The following is a 17973-nucleotide window of genomic DNA, read 5'->3' on the forward strand; positions in this document are numbered from 1 at the left end:
TAGCATACAGCCTGACCAGATAAATGATTTTTAAATCACTTGCTTGTATTTCATTTACTAATTTAATATATAGAATATCTGAAAAATGACTATATAAGGATTTTGCCTTTTTATATTTAAGCAATCTGTTCTCTTTTGTTCATTTTTCTTTTTCCTTTTTAGAACTCTGCAGCCATTCTTTGAAGGATTATTACCCCGAGATAACCCAAGAAACACTCGATTTGCCATCAACTTCTTTACTTCTATAGGTCTTGGAGGTTTAACGTAAGAATTATTATCAGAATTTTATTCAATTTACAGAATTATTTCACAGTTGCCTTCAAGGCAGAATCTAACAGAGATTATGTTTCTTATTAGGGATGAATTGCGTGAGCATCTCAAAAATATACCAAAGGTCATCGTGGCACAAAAACCAGATGTTGAGCCAAATAAATCCCCCGCCTCCTCTTCCTCCCCTGAGTCCTCCTCCTCTGAGTCTGACTCCTCTGCCTCTGATTCGGACAGCAGCGACAGCAGTTCAGAGTCTTCTAGTGGAGAAAGCACTTCATCCGCCAGTAGTCAGAGCTCAGCCTCAGGTACTGAAACTGATGTATAGTTGATCGTGCTCTTTTCTAACAAGTGTATTGCTGGTGGTGTTTACAAGGGAAGAGAATAATTTGATTGCTTATTTATTTTAGAGTTCATTTGTTTAAAAGCCACAGTTAATAATATAAATGATCATCTATCACTGTTGCAGTCTATACTGAATTCAGCATTTATAATGCTAAGATTATCTTTTGGAATCCTCTTCAACGAAATGAAGATATTCCATTGGCAAATATTTATTTGAGTGCTGACTGAAATGCCATTCATAATGTCTGTAATCTACTTTACAGGAGCTTTCCTGATGGTTATATTTTAAAGAAAATTTAATTTTTTACTTTTAATAGTGAAGCTTTATATTAGTAATTGACGCATACCACACATTCAGTGCACACATTTTAAGTGAACAGCTGTATAAATTTTCATAAACAGACCACATCCGTGTAGCCAGGACCCAGAACGAGAACAACCAGTACCCCAGAAATCTTCCTTTTTCCCTCTTGTACTTACTACCACTCCTCCCATCCACTGCCTCATGGCAGCTCCTGTTCTGATTTGTAATTCTATAAATTAGTTTTGCCTGCTTTAAACTTTAGAATTATATATTATGAACTTCTTTATGTTTGGTTTATCTTTCAACTTTATGTTTGTGAGATACGTCCATACTATTGCATTTAGTTATAGTTCATTCATTCTCATTGCTGTATAGTTTTTCACTATGCAGATATTCCACAGTATATTTAACATTTGTCCTTTTTACTCAGCGGAAATTTAAATTTATAAGTAGTGTTGCCATGAATGCTCTTGTACATATCTTTTGGCGACATACATATATATATATATATATATATATATATATATATATATATGCACATTTCTGTTGGATATGTACCTAGAGGTGGGATCACTGGGCTGTAGGGTGTGTGTAGATACTCCCAAACAGCCTTCCAAGTGGTTATTCTAGTTTACACTCCCACCAGCCATGTATGAGAGTTCCCATAGCTCCCATCGTCACTAACACTTTAACTGACTGTCTTTTTCATTTTAGCCATTTTGGTGGGTGTGTAATGGTACTGCATTGTGGCTTTAATTTTCATTTCCTTGATCAGTAGTGAAGTTGAGCATCGTTTTCTGTATTATCTGCCATTTGGATATTTTCTTTTTGTTAAGTGGCTGTTCAGAATTTTTGCCTCCTCCCCCGCTTTTCATTAAGTTGGCTTTTCTGTTGATTTGTAAGTGCCTTTATGTATTTCAGATATGTATTTTTTGTCACATGTATGTATTGCAAGTAACTAGTCCTGTTCTTATCTCTCGAGCCCTGCAAGGCTGCCAGAGCTCTGCTGGTCTATGTCCCTCAGCAGCAGCCCTCTGAATCAGCAGATACTCGCAGGGAGAAAGTGACATTACCTTACCTCTCTGTGGTTCTGCCTTCTCTTGAGTCTTGGCCCTTCTAGTCCTCATTTTTTTTTGCCAGCTCTCTGGTGTCTTCATTTTTTAGTTTTTATCTTGAACTAATTTTTGACTTATAAGAAAGTTGCAAAAATAGTGCAGAGAATTTCCATATAGTCTTCACCCAACTTCCCCTAATGTTAGCATCTTCCATAACTGTAGTTCACTTATCAAAACCAGGAGATTAACATCAGGAAAATACTATTCACCAAACAACAGGTCTTATTTGAATTTCACTAGTTTTCCCACTAATGTTCTTTTTCTTTTTCCAGGGCCCTCCTTGCCTTTAATTGTATTTCTCTTTAATCTTCTACAACCTGTGGTAGTTCTTCTCAGGCTTTCCTTGTTTTGAATGGCTTTGACCCTTTTTAAGTCCTCTGGTCACTTATTCTGCAGAATGTCCCGCAGTATGGAGATTTGTCTGATGTTTTCTCATGGTTAGAATGAGGTTATTCATTTTTAGCCAGAATACCATAGAAACGATATGTTGTTCTTACTGTGCCTTATTGAGGAGTTGATAATACTGATATTGGTGACATTAAGTTTGACCACTTGGTTAAGGTGGTATCTATTGGGTTTTTTCATGGAAACTGTTTTTCTTTATAAATTAATATCTTGTAGGGAGATAATTCAGTACTATGCAAATCTCCTCTTTCTCCTCTAACTTTTGGTCTTCTGTTTTCACATCCATCTGTGGATCTTATCTGCAACACTTACTACTGTAGTGTTTGCCAAATGGTGGTTTTCCTGTTTGTCTCTTTTTCCACATTTGGTAATTGAATTTCTCCTGTAAGAAAGAGTTGTGCCCTCCTCCATTTATTTATTAATTCAACTATATATTTATATCAGTGTGGACTCATGAATATTTATCTTATTCTATGGGTTAAAGTCCAATGCTATCATTTATTTTCTTGTTCAGATCATTTCAACTTTGGCAATTAGGAGTTCCTTCAAGTTGACTCCAGTGTTCTTTTGACATACTCCCATCCCTTTTTTTGAGCACTTCCTTATAGCATCTTAAGTTGCTCCAGATCTTTAGTGCCTTTCAAGAGAAGATGTTAAAATTTTATCTGGCATTTCTAGTTGTTTTCAGCAGCATTACTAGTCTTTCACAATTTTGTCTGTCCTCCTTGGGAAGGGGAAGTGCTATAGTAAAGGATTTTTTCAAATATGCCATTTTCTGAAAAGGTCTATGTTGTTTTCCCCAGGGCCAATTCTGCTTCTTTCATCATAGTATCTTAGTTTGAATAAGAGATACTCTGATTGTCCAAAATGCATGTCATTTCTTGTAATCTTTCAATGCGTATTTCAGACAGGCAGCACTTTTCCCCACAGCCTTATTAGTAGGTTGGAAGGCTAGTCTTTACATGCTTGTTTCACTTCAAAGTGTTTTACATACTAAGTGGCATGCAGAATTAGGGGACTTTCAGTGTTTTATATTATTAGAGCAAGATTCCATTTGCTCACAGGAAATTTTATTCTTGAATTGAAATACACTAACATTGTTCATTTACCATTCACCTCTAAAGAATTTGTTATTTCATGGTATCTGTTTTGAGAACAGATGATAACACAGCATGAACTGCTGCAATAAGGAAGCTTGCTGATTCAGAATTAATTTGCCTCATCATACTGTTTCAGTAGAGAGCTTTCAGTTTTATCAGTAAAATATTAAATAGCATAAAAGCAATATGAACTTACCCCAAATTAGAAAATTTTAAAGCAAACACCAAAGAGAGAGAAGAGTGCATATTATTATAGGGCTCAGGTTTTAGTGTCAAGAAGCACCAAGCGTGGCATACACCAGGGTCAGAGAGACGTCGATTCTGCACGGAGCCAGATGGTTTCTGCTTGGGTAGCTGCAGCTCAGCTGAGCTGCTTGATAGGAACCAGAGAAATAGGTCCTTAGTGGCAAACCAACTGACTGTGCCGGGGTAGGCATTTGGCAGGAGAAACAGAGGCTGGTACACTGACGTTTGGGTGGAGGTAGGACAAGGGTAGGCAACTTTCCACCATATTTCCTTCTTTTTGTATGTATTTATATGAACTTGACAGAAACTGTGGTCATCTCAGTACCCTTGATTATGTACCCAAACTAAATAACACAGATATCGTGATTGAATGTGTTTTATAGCTTAAAATGGTAAGATATTTCATTGTAATTAATATTTATATTTGTGATCATATCAATAAAATTCAAAGTTTCAAGGCCTTCTTAGAAGAGTTTTCTCAGAAATCAAGCCTTTGTGGCTCTCATAAAGCCTATGATTATATCTCCATATAGCTTCTCTTTGCTAGTACAGTTACTACTTCTCTGATAGCAGGACTATCATTTCTGTAGGCAGAGGTTTTCATTTGAAAAATACATATTCATATCATTACACAAACCCAGTCATCCCGCTCAGCCCACCTCTTAGGAAGTGATGTTGCTGGCATGTATGATCATTGCATTTTAATTATGTACGAGATCTGACATAATATTTCATATGACATAATGCATGTGGGCTAGAATTTATGTTTCGGATAAAATTTGTGAGTGGAAATGTACCACTTTAGTCACTTCATTAAAACTTTTACATTTGCTATAGTTTACTTAAAGTTCTTGTTAACTCTTTTGAGTTAAGGGTCAAAGCAGTACTTCAGTTAATATATTGTATATTCTTAAAAATTACACTATTGTATAATGTCTGTCATCAGACTTTGCATTCAATCGATTTGGCTCTGCATCCAGTTTGTCTGAATTAGTAAACCTGTAATGCATCAATAAGTGTGATTTTTCAGTTGTGAAATTAAGACTAAAATGAAAGCTAACTATATTTCATTTTACACATGCAGATAAAGATGTAAGAAAGAAGGGGCAAGGGAACCACAGAAGGAAAGAAGTAAATAAATTGATCAGGAAACAACACACGAATGATAGGAAACAAGAAGAAAGGAGACCAGAGCAACGGCACCAGGAAACAAGGACCGAGAGAGCAAGGAGGTCAGAGAAACCCAGAGACAGAGATTCAAAAGATCCCGTAACAAAGTACACTTCAGACAGAGGGCTTCCTTCTGAGCGAAACAGCTACAGCAGAGCCATGAAGGACAGAGACCAAGAAATGTACATGGATTTGGAACATAATCTTGGGGATCCCAGAAAGAAAAGAGGAGAGAGAAGAAATTCTTTCTCTGAAAATGAGCACAAATACAGAAATAAGGACAGTGAGAATTTTAGAAGAAAGGATAGGTCCAAGTCAAGAGAAAAGGATAAAAAACATTCAGCCTCTAGAAGTGATGAAGATAGGTATCAGAATGGTGCTGAGAGACGATGGGAAAAATCTAGCCGATACTCTGAACTATCCAGAGAATCAAAGAAGAATCAGGACCAGCGAAGAGAAAAGTCTCCAACAAAGCAAAAAAAATAATTCTGCAAAATTACAGAAACTGAACATGCCTTATATTCAGTTGAAACAAATTATTTTTTACATTGATTGACAAACTTTGTAGCTTGTATAAAGTACTGGTTTGTATTTGTACATTTAAAAAATGTTTTCATTTAAAAAAATGTTTTGTAATTGATACTTCTCAAGGCCCTCCACATAAAATTATTTGAAAAGTTTCACCAGAGAGGGATGTAATTCTTGCCCATATTTTGTTAATAAAATGATCAAATGCTCATTGAATCAGTGATTGTTTTCCATTGACAAAATTTTTTTTCTCATAATAATGTTTCCAATTGTTTATAGAATTATTATAATAAATTGTTAGTGACTTTTTATTTGTAACTGAAGACCAAAATAGATGAACCATTTCAGGTTAACATTTTTGCTTTGTTAATGAGATGCTATGAACCTTTCTTAGGAGTCACGCTTTTTTTAAAGTAGAGGATTTTAATTTTCATATTATGTCTTGAACAAAATAGGTATGTGTAGTTTTTTTCGGAAGTGTTTTGGTGAAGCTAGGTGTATGTTAGTCTTTAAACAGATACACAGCTATCTGATTTATAATTAGGACTTCTCTCGATAACATCTCTTTCTGGACTGTTAGATGAACGTTTAATTGAAATTCTTTGTGATTAGTGCTTTTTCTCAGCCTTGAAGTTATATCACTGTTGGTAAGTTAATATGTATTTAATTTTTAATTTGGATTAATAGATAACCAGAAAACATACAGTCATGAGAAGTGTGGGCAAGACTAACTGTGAAATAATTCTAGTTTTTTTTATAAGAATTTTAAGGGTTTCTATCATTGTAACTCTCACCAGTTAATATGTGACCGTATTATTTTTACATTTGAAATAAAATATTGCCTCTGAAATTTTAGATCTGCTGACAGACATTTAACCTTACTTACTAAATAGACTACTTGTACTTGTTCACCTTAAAAGTACATAAAATCCATTTTAGCCAGTATCCAGGTTCAAGACTAATGGGACCACCATTTTAATGTTTCTCTTTGAGACGTACTCTGATTCAAAATGTCTTCTATTTTTGTTATTTAAAAACTTGAGTATAAGTAAGAATAAAGTCCATGTCAGTGAAGAAATATTATGCTCTCCTCCTTCTCTTCCTGTGTCCCCCAAAGTATTAAATCGAATATGGCAGCTTGGAAAAATTCTTTTCAACACTTTCTCCATCTGTGGTGGTTGGAAGGTGGTGAGTTGTGATTACAATGGACTGACACAGACATAGTACATTTCACAGAACTGTGAAGCTCAGCAAATTGGATTTAAGGAACACATAGGCTGTAAGCCCTAAAGGAAATAAATAAGCATTAATTTTTTTTTTAACTAAACATTGATCTTTAGAGGTGGTATCAAGGAAAAAACAGTGGACTAGAAATTTTATTTTCTTTACTTTAACCTTAGTTCATAATTTCTTTTCTAAATGTAAAAATGGGAAGCCATTCTTTTTATTGAGTACTTAAGACCTTAAAGAGTTATTAAAGTAGATTTTTTTTTTAATGTAACTTTTACAAGCTTCTATGTGCCCAAGTCTGTTCTAGGAATTAGAGGTAAAACAATGAAAGAAATAAAGTCTCAACTCTTATAGTTGGGAGAGAGAATGGTGAAAGACAATGAACAAGAAATGTAAGTGTACCCAGGGGTAATAAATGATGTGAAGAAGAGAGTGTGATAATGGATGGGGGCGGGGGGTGATGATTTTACGTAGGAAGGACAGAGAAGATATCTCATAAGGTGTGTTTGCTGTGGGAAGAACCAAGGCAGAAGGAACTGCTGAGGCATAGATATTTATTTATAATAAATATTGCCTGGAAAGTTTTGTTAACGTTTCCTGTTGTACTTTTATTTTTTAATTGTTAAAATTACTTATATTTTTTCTCTATAAATATAGTTAAGTCTCTTTAATTGGAATCCCAATAACCTGATAACAGATAATCATTATCAACAGATGATAATAGATATCATTCAACATGGATTGGATATGTTCCTGTATTTTAAAACAGGAAAGGAACTGCTAAGTGAATTAATAATATAAATATAAATAAAGTTGTAAGTAGGATGTTTAATATTCTTAAAATAACATACCATTGTTGCATACTGTTAACTGTTTCCTGTTGTACTTAATTCAGCTTTTTTTACTCTTCACGATTTTATTTACTCTTACAAAAGCAGTTAACGGAACACTTAAGTACCTTCAAGCAGAAGTATTTAAAGTGTAAGGGAGTCATATCAGGACATAATACATAAGAGCCTGGGTGGGGAATTGCAGTATTTGCCTTTTTTTTTTTTTTTTTTTAACATCTTTATTGGGGTATAATTGCTTTACAATGGTGTGTTAGTTTCTGCTTTATAACAAAGTGAATCAGTCATACATAAACATATGTTCCCATATGTCTTCCCTCTTGCGTCTCCCTCCCTCCCACCCTCCCTATCCCACCCTTCCAGGCTGTCACAAAGCACCGAGCCAATATCCCTGTGCCATGCGGCTGCTTCCCACTAGCTATCTACCTTACTACGTTTGTTAGTGTGTATATGCCCATGACTCTCTCTCGCCCTGTCACAGCTCACCCTTCCCCCTCCCCATAACCTCAAGTCCGTTCTCTAGGAGGTCTGCGTCTTTATTCCTGCTTTACCCCTAGGTTCTTCATGACGTTTTTTTCTTAAATTCCATATATATGTGTTAGCATACGGTATTTGTCTTTTTCTTTCTGACTTACTTCACTCTGTATGACAGACTCTAGGTCTATCCACCTCATTACAAATAGCTTAATTTCGTTTCTTTTTATGGCTGAGTAATATTCCATTGTATATATGTGCCACATCTTCTTTATCCATTCATCCGATGATGGGCACTTAGGTTGTTTCCATCTCCGGGCTATTGTAAATAGAGCTGCAATGAACTATTTGCCTTCTTGATGCATTTCTATAGCGTCAAATATGTGTTCCCGTCCACTGCCTGCCACTCAGGCAGGTTTCTCACTTTCATCCTTTTTAATATGCAAACAAGAAGTATGTTTGCTATGTCTAATTTTTTACTTTTCAAGATTAGCATTTTGTAAGGATCACCTGAGTTCTAGATACTTTGCATGCGTTGCTCATTGTTTTTCAGTTTCGCAACTTCCTTGCCTCCAAGATTCTCTTCCCCCATCCCTACCTTTCACATCCTTAGCCACCCCCTCCTGTGGTCATCTCCTTCATGTTGACATCAAAATCCATACAAGCTCTAAAAACTCTCCTTTAAGCACTATACTTTGACCCCTGCCCATCCAGCTCATCTGCTTTAATGCTGCTATTCTAGCAACCTTTTTTTACTTCCATCACAACTTTAGAGCTATTGACTTTGTTCTAATGTTACCCCCTCCCTCATTTCTTCACTTCCTTGTTCTGTGGTCCATCATTTGATAGATGAACAAATGAATAAACTAATTTCCACAAAATAACCCTTTGAGAAGTGGTTTTGTCTTCCTGTATTGCAGAAGAAAAGAGTGAAATCCAGAGGTTAATTAGGTCAGGCCACAAAACTGGTATGTAGCAGGACCAGATTTTAACCCAGATAAGCTTTATTCCAGCTTGAGAGGAGTAATATTTGAGTACCAGCTCTGCCACCTACCAGCTATGTGGACTTGGGCAAATTATTTCATCTCTCCAACCTTCACATTCATCTTTAAAATTTAAAATGTTTACTGTGCCCACAGGGAACTATATTCAATATCCTGGGATAAACCATAATGAAAAAGAATATAAAAAAGAATGTATATATGTGTAAAACAGTCACTTTGCTGTACAGCAGAGATAACACAACACTGTAAATCGACTATACCTCAAAATTTTTTTTAAGTTTATGGTGCCCACCTTACACAGTTATAGTGATGATTAAATGAAATAAAGCAGTCAAAGGCCTGTAGTAATTCACAGCACAAAGTGGGCATTTAACAAATACCGGTTTTCTTTTTCCCCAGCATCTAGCAAAGACTTAGGAGAAAATTGAGGTTCGTTGACTGACTCATGATTGTTCTGTTATAAGTCATCTGTGATAGAGTGTTAAAAAAGGATTGTGTTAAAATAGCTACACAGAAAATTAATGGATTTTTCTAGAGTCAATGTGTGACAAAGAGTAATTCTCTATCATTTCTCTCCTATTATAGTACTTCTTTTCCAGATGTATGTATCCTTTTAATTTAAGCGGCTAGCTTCTTATACCCCTGATTTCACATTTCCCAAATGTGTTGTCAGAAAGGGGAAAAAAAGTTTTCATTATCTCTGATAGTTATGAGTGAATTTTTTTTTATGAGGGAATTTTTTGTTCTTGATTTTAATACTTTGTTTATTCTACTGTCATTTTGACTCTACTGGTGTGGGGTTTTTTCCCCCTAATTCATGTCTACTTTATAATTATATGTTTTCATTCATCAAGATCTTTTAGAACCCTGATCCTTTTTTCCTAATCCTTTTCTCACTTTTTCCAATGTAGTCAGATGTCCTTTCTGACCTTTCACATTCTTTCATTCTGTTCCATGTTTATTCCACTGGATGTTTCTTCAGTCAAGCAAACTTTAATGCCCGCTGATATTTTAGGAGGGAACCCAGAGTGCCTGGTGTTCCCTTCCTGTGGACATCTCCATGTGCACACTTCCAAACCCTAACTGAAACACTTCCACGTGGTTTTCCCGGCTCTCCTTATTCTGATCTCTTGTGTCCCCTCAGCCTTTCGGCCTTGGATATGTTCCACAACTTCTATTTATACCCACCCACATGTTTCTTTTTAAATGTCCTTAAAAACTTTTGAGCACATTACATATCTCCAGCTAGAACATATGTTTCTTGAAGTTAGTCCTATCTATGCATTGTATGTTTTCTAGAGATAAATGTGTGGACATCTTACCACTATGACTCACCCTCCTCACTGCGCAAGACCATGCTTTGTGGGGAGGGATGAAACTGTTGAGTTCACCTTAGGCCAACTTTGCACAGGTAGAAGAAGAACGGAGATACTCAGCTAGCCAAAGTCACATAGGGTGTGTATGTCTGTGTGTACGTACAGAAGAGCACAGGCTTTCTTTTAGAAAAAGACTCAGGTTCATATAGAGTAATTTATGACCATTTAAATTGAATACTATTTGGCTAACTGCACATGTAAGTCTAACTTTTTACCACTTGCTGGTTGTTGACCTTCATTCAGGCAGTCCTTTTTTTTTTTTAACTTTTCAGACAGGTCCTATAACCTCTATGTCTCAGTTTTCTCATCTGTAATATGGTTTAATAATTGAAACTCCCTCAAATAGTACATGATCTCTGTGGCATGCTTAAAACAGTGCCTGGCAATAAGTGCTCATCGTTACAGTTTGTACTATCAGTGTACTGACATGGTACCACTAGACCAAGAACTGCAAACTCAAATAACTACAGGGGCCAGGTGGATCACACAGCTGAAACAATCAAATGCAGCGGTAAACTGGAGTCATTTAAAGGCAGCAATAGGTGCCCAGCTCCACCCAATTGTGCCGTAGGCTGAGGTTGACAAATCTGCCTGGTTTTCAAGAGGATTAAAGAATAAGAATTAGTATGTAGCTTTTGATTGTTTAATGTTGACAATGACTTTGAGTAAGTTTAAAACAGCCCAAAGTTTATTGAAGGTCCAAAGAAAGCAGTCTCTACAGGTAAATTAGCTTTCGAGTAGCTGGTTTGTGATTCCAATCTAAACCCTCAAAAACGATCTTTCACGTATTTTGAAATAACACTGTTATTATACAAAGAAGATCTTAGCTTTAGTTTCTGCTCTCATAATAGTGGGAGAATAGGCCCTTCATCTTTCTTGAGAAACCTCATTTACTTTGCTAATCTCAGCAATCCCCTCTAGCTAAGTTACTCCAAAATTTGTGTCAAGTTTCAGTTCTGCATTTCACTGGCCTATTCCCCATAATGTCATGGATCCAAAATACAATTCATTTTTCCTCAGATCTGCATCTTTTCCAACTTAACTGTGAGATGATTCCACCAATCTCCTGTCACTTTTGCATGTTCAGAGCTGTTCCCCTATCCTCAAATTGCCAAATTCTATCAATATTGCTTTTGGAAGTCTGCAAATATCCCTATCTTCCCACTCTGACACCACCATAGTCTTGGCCCTTTTTACATATGGCTGGACTTGGACAACAGCTTATTGGTCATCTACTGTGTGCCAGGTACTGTTCTGAGGATATAGCAAAGAGGACACACAAACAGGGGACCTGTTTTCAGTTGAGCCTAAATTTTTGTGGGAAAACAAGATCAAGTTTAAAAAATAAAAACTTATACTTTGAAAAATATTAGCTACCCAGAAAAATCAGTGCAGTGACCACTTATATACCAACTACCTAGATTCAGGTTAATCTAAAGCATTATTTTCGTCCTTATCCACTGAAGTCCAGTGACTCCTCTAGCATTTTTTTTTTTTTTTTACATCTTTATTGGAGTGTAATTGCTTTACAATGGTGTGTTAGTTTCTGCTTTATAACAAAGTCAATCAGTTATACATACACATATGTCCCAAAGCTCTTCGCTCTTGCGTCTCCCTCCCTCCCACCCTCCCTATCCCACCCTCCAGGCGGTCACAAAGCACCGAGCTGATATCCCTGTGCTATGCACCTGCTTCCCACTAGCTATCTACCTTACGTTTGGTAGTGTATATATGTACATGCCTCTCTCTCGCTTTGTCACATCTTACCCTTCCCCCTCCCCATATCCTCAAGTCCATTCTCTAGTAGGTCTGTGTCTTTATTCCTGTCTTACCCCTAGGTTCTTCATGACATTTTTTTTTCTTAAATTCCATATATATGTGTTAGCATACGGTATTTGTCTTTCTCTTTCTGACTTACTTCACTCTGTATGACAGACTCTAGATCTATACACCTCATTACAAATAGCTCAATTTCGTTTCTTTTTATGGCTGAGTAATATTCCATTGTATATATGTGCCACATCTTCTTTACCATTCATCCGATGATGGACACTTGGGTTGTTTCCATCTGCGGGCTATTGTAAATAGAGCTGCAATGAATATTTTGGTACATGACTCTTTTTGAATTATGGTTTTCTCAGGGTATATGCCCAGTAGTGGGATTGCTGGGTCATATGGTAGTTCTATTGGTAGTTTTTTAAGGAACCTCCATACTGTTCTCCACAGTGGCTGTATCAATTTACATTCCCACCAACAGTGCAATAGGGTTCCCTTTTCTCCACACCCTCTCCAGCATTTACTGTTTCTAGATTTTTTGATGATGGCCATTCTGACTGGTGTGAGATGATATCTCATTGTAGTTTTTATCTGCATTTCTCTAATGATTAATGATGTTGAGCATTCTTTCAAATGTTTGTTGGCAGTCTGTATATCTTCTTTGGAGAAATGTCTATTTAGGTCTTCTGCCCATTTTTGCATTGGGTTGTTTGTTTTTTTGTTATTGAGCTGCATAAGCTGCTTATAAATTTTGGAGATTAATCCTTTGTCAGTTGCTTCATTTACAAATATTTTCTCCCATTCTGAGGGTTGTCTTTTGGTCTTGTTTATGGATTCCTTTGCTGTGCAAAAGCTTTGAAGTTTCATTAGGTCCCATTTGTTTATTTTTGTTTTTATTTCCATTTCTCTAGGAGGTGGGTCAAAAAGGATCTTGGTGTGACTTATGCCCTAGAGTGTTCTGCCAATGTTTTCCTCTAAGAGTTTGATAGTTTCTGGCCTTACATTTCGGTCTTTAATCCATTTTGAGCTTATTTTTGTGTATGGTGTTAGGGAGTGATCTAATTTCATACTTTTACATGTACCTGTCCAGTTTTCCCAGCACCACTTATTGAAGAGGCTGTCCTTTCTCCACTGTACATTCCTGCCTCCTTTATCAAAGATAAGGTGACCATATGTGCGTGGGTTTATCTCTCCTGTTCCACTGATCTATCTTTCTATTTTTGTGCCAGTACCATACTGTCTTGATTACTATATCTTTCTAGTATAGTCTGAAGTCAGGAAGCCTGATTCCTCCAGCTCCGTTTTTCTTTCTCAAGATTGCTTTGGCTATTCGGGGTCTTTTGTGTTTCCGTACAAATTGTGAAATTTTTTCTTCTAGTTCTGTGAAAAATACCAGTGGTAGTTTGATAGGGATTGCATTGAATGTGTAGATTGCTTTGGGTAGTAGAGTCATTTTCAGAATGTTGATTCTTCCAATCCAAGAACATGGTATATCTCTCCATCTATTTGTATCATCTTTAATTTCTTTCATCAGTGTCTTATAATTTTCTGCATACAGGTCTTTTGTCTCCGTAGGTAGGTTTATTCCTAGATATTTTATTCTTTTTGTTGCAATGGTAAATGGGAGTGTTTTCTTGATTTCACTTTCAGATTTTTCATCATTAGTGTATAGGAATGCCAGAGATTTCTGTGCATTAATTTTGTATCCTGCAACTTTACCAAATTCATTGATTAGCTCTAGTAGTTTTCTGGTATCATCTTTAGGATTCTCTATGTATAGTATCATGTCATCTGAAAACAGTGACAGCTTTACTTCTTCTTTTCCAATTTGGATTCCTTTTATTTCCTGTTCTTCCCTGATTGCTGTGGCTAAAACTTCCAAAACTATGTTGAATAAGAGTGGTAAGAGTGGGCAACCTTGTCTTGTTCCTGATCTTAGTGGAAATGCTTTCAACTTTTCACCATTGAGGATGATGTTGGCTGTGGCTTTGTCATATATGGCCTTTATTATGTTGAGGAAAGTTCCCTCTATGCCTACTTTCTGCAGGGTTTTTATCATAAATGGGTGTTGAATTTTGTCGAAATCTTTCTCTGCATCTATTGAGATGATCGTATGGTTTTTCTCCTTCAATTTGTTAATATGGTGTATCACATTGTTTTGCGTATATGGAAGAATCCTTGCATTCCTGGGATAAACCCCACTTGATCATGGTGTATGATCCTTTTAATGTGCTGTTGGATTCTGTTTGCCAGTATTTTGTTGCGGATTTTTGCTTCTATGTTCATCAGTGATATTGCCCTGTAGTTTTCTTTCTTTGTGACATCCTTGTCTGGTTTTGGTATCAGGGCGATGGTGGCCTCGTAGAATGGGTTTGGGAGTGTTCCTCCCTCTGCTATATTTTGGAAGAGTTTGAGAAGGATAGGCGTTAGCTCTTCTCTAAATGTTTGATAGAATTCGCCTGTGAAGCCATCTGGTCCTGGGCTTTTGTTTGTTGGAAGATTTTTAATCACAGTTTCAATTTCAGTGCTTGTAATTGGTCTGTTCATATTTCCTATTTCTTCCTGATTCAGTCTTGGCAGGTTGTGCATTACTAAGAATTTGTCCATTTCTTCCAGGTTGTCCATTTTATTGGCATAGAGTTGCTTGTAGTAATCTCTCATGATCCTTTGTATTTCTGCAGTGTCCGTTGTTACTTCTCCTTTTTCATTTCTAATTCTATTGATTTGAGTCTTCTCCCTTTTTTTCTTGATGAGTCTGGCTAATGGTTTATCAATTTTGTTTACCTTCTCAAAGAACCAGCTTTTAGTTTTATTGATCTTTGTTATTGTTTCCTTCATTTCTTTTTCATTTATTTCTGATCTGATTTTTATGATTTCTTGCCTTCTGCTAACTTTGGGGTCTCTTTGTTCTTCTATCTCTAATTGCTTTAGGTATAAGGTTAGGTTGTTCATTTGAAATGTTTCTTGTTTCTTGAGGTAAGACTGTATTGCTATAAACTTCCCTCTTTGAACTGCTTTTGCTGCATCCCATAGGTTTTGAGTCATCGTGTTTTCATTGTTATTTGTTTCTATGTATTTTTTGATTTCCTCTTTGATTTCTTCAGTGATCTCTTGGTTATTTAGTAGTGTATTGTTTAGCCTCCATGTGTTTGTATGTTTTACAGGTTTTTTCCTGTAATTGATATCTAGACTCATAACATTGTGGTTGGAAAAGGTACTTGATACGTATTCAATTTTCTTAAATTTACCAAGGCTTGATTTGTGACCCAAGATATGATTGTCCTGGAGAATATTTCATGAGTGCCTGAGAAGAAAGTGTATTCTGTTGTTTTTGGATGGAGTGTCCTATAAATATCAATTAAGTCCATCTTGTTTAATGTATCATTTAAAGCTTGTGTTTCCTTATTTATTTTCATTTTGGATGATCTGTCCATTGGTGAAAGTGGGGTGTTAAAGTCCCCTACTATGATTGTGTTACTGTCGATTTCCCCTTTTATGGTTGTTAACATTTGCCTTATGTATTGAGGTGCACCTATGTTGGGTGCATAAATATTTACAGTTGTTATATCTTCTTGGATCGATCCCTTGATCATTATGTAGTGTCCTTCTTTGTCTCTTCTAATAGTCTTTATTTTAAAGTCTATTTTGTCTGATATGAGAATTGCTACTCCAGCTTTCTTTTGGTTTCCATTTGCATGAAATATCTTTTTCCATCCCCTTACTTTCAGTCTGTATGTGTCTCTCGGTCTGAAGTGGGTCTCTTGTAGACAGCATATATATGGGTCTTGTTTTTGTATTCATTCAGCCAATCTGTGTCTTTTGGTGGGAGCATTTAGTCCATTTACATTTAAGGTAATTATCGATATGTATGTTCCTATTCCCATTTTCTTAATTGTTTTGGGTTCGTTATTGTAGGTCTTTCCTTCTATTGTGCTTCTTGCCTAGGGAAGTTCCTTTAGCAGTTGTTGTAAAGCTGGTTTGGTGGTGCTGAACTCTCTCAGGTTTTGCTTGTCTGTAAAGGTTTTAATTTCTCCATCAAATCTGAATGAGATCCTTGCTGTAGAGTAATCTTGGTTGTAGGTTTTTCTCCTTCATCACTTTAAATATGTCCTGCCAGTCCCTTCTGGCTTGCAGAGTTTCTGCTGAAAGATCAGCTGTTAACCTTATGGGGATTCCCTTGTGTGTTATTTGTTGTTATTCCCTTGCTGCTTTTAATATGTTTTCTTTGTATTTAATTTTGGACAGTTTGATTAATATGTGTCTTGGCATATTTCTCCTTGGATTTATCCTGTATGGGACTCTCTGTGCTTCCTGGACTTGATTAACTATTTCCTTTCCCATATTAGGGAAGTTTTCAACTATAATCTCTTCAAATACTTTCTCAATCCCTTTCTTTTTCTCTTCTTCTTCTGGAACCCCTATAATTCGAATGTTGGTGCATTTAATGTTGTCCCAGAGGTCTCTGAGACTGTCCTCAGTTATTTTCATTCTTTTTTTCTTTATTCTGCTCTGCAGTAGTTATTTCCACTATTTTATCTTCCAGGTCACTTATCTGTTCTTCTGCCTCAGTTATTCTGCTATTGATCCCTTCTAGAGTATTTTTCATTTCATTCATTGTGTTGTTCATCGTTGTTTGTTTCATCTTTAGTTCTTCTAGGCCCTTTTTAAATGTTTCTTGCATTTTGTCCATTCTATTTCCAAGATTTTGGATCATCTTTACTATCATTATTCTGAATTCTTTTTCAGGTAGACTGCCTACTTCCTCTTCATTTGTTAGGTCTGGTGGGTTTTTATCTTGCTCCTTCATCTGCTGTGTGTTTTTCTGTCTTCCCATTTTGCTTATCTTACTGTGTTTGGGGTCTCCTTTTTGCAGGCTGCAGGCTCGTAGTTCCCATTGTTTTTGGTGTCTGTCTCCAGTGGCTAAGGTTAGTTCAGTGGGTTGTGTAGGCTTCCTGGTGGAGGGGACTAGTGCCTGTGTTCTGGTGGATGAGGCTGGATCTTGTCTTTCTGGTGGGCAGGTCCACGTCTGGTGGTGTGTTTTGGGGTGTCTGTGGACTTATTATGATTTTAGGCAGACTCTCTGCTAATGGGTGGGGTTGTGCTCCTGTGTTGCTAGTTGTTTGGCATAGGATGCCCAGCACTGTAGCTTGCTGGTCGTTGAGTGAAGCTGGGTGCTGGTGTTCAGATGGAGATCTCTGGGAGATTTTCGCCGTTTGATATTACGTGGAGCTGGGAGGTCTCCTGTGGACCAGTGTCCTGAAGTTGGCTCTCCCACCTCAGAGGCACAGCACTGACTTCCGGCTGCAGCACCAAGAGCCTTTCATCCACACGGCTCAGAATAAGAGGGAGAAAAAGTAGAAAGAAAGAATTAGTAGAAGAAGAAAGAAAGAAAGAAAGAAAGAAAGAAAGAAAGGAGGGAGGTAGGGAAGGAGGGAGGAAGGAAGGAAGGAGGGAAGGAAGGAAAAAAGAAAGAAAGAAAGAAGATAAAGTAAAATAAAATAAAGTAAGATAAAATATAAAGTTATTAAAATAAAAAAAATAATTATTAAGAAAAAAAATTGAAAAAAAAAAACCAAAAAACGGACGGATAGAACCCGAGGACAAATGGTGGAAGCAAAGGTATACAGCATAAATCTTACTCTCAAAGCCCACCTCCTCAATTTGGGATGATTGGTTGTCTATTCATGTATTCCACAGACATCAAGTTGATTGTGGAGCTTGAATCCGCTGCTTCTGAGGCTGCTGGGAGAGATTTCCCTTTCTCTTCTTTGTTCTCACAGGTCCC

General features: G+C 36.6%; 1 protein-coding gene across 1 annotated transcript in view; it reads left to right on the forward strand.

Moving 5' to 3' along the window:
- The window catches only part of CWC22 (CWC22 spliceosome associated protein homolog), a 62848-nt gene extending 57152 nt beyond the window's left edge, over positions 1-5696 (forward strand). The window contains exons 18-20 of the mRNA XM_019931591.3: positions 163-264; positions 358-575; positions 4867-5696. Coding sequence (XP_019787150.2) covers positions 163-264; positions 358-575; positions 4867-5438 — 892 coding nt within the window. The 3' untranslated portion in view covers positions 5439-5696. The remainder of the gene's footprint in view (positions 1-162; positions 265-357; positions 576-4866) is intronic.
- The last annotated feature ends 12277 nt before the right edge of the window (positions 5697-17973 follow it).

The sequence above is a fragment of the Tursiops truncatus genome, chromosome 7 (genome assembly GCF_011762595.2).
Source record: "Tursiops truncatus isolate mTurTru1 chromosome 7, mTurTru1.mat.Y, whole genome shotgun sequence".
Lineage (NCBI taxonomy): Eukaryota > Metazoa > Chordata > Mammalia > Artiodactyla > Delphinidae > Tursiops > Tursiops truncatus.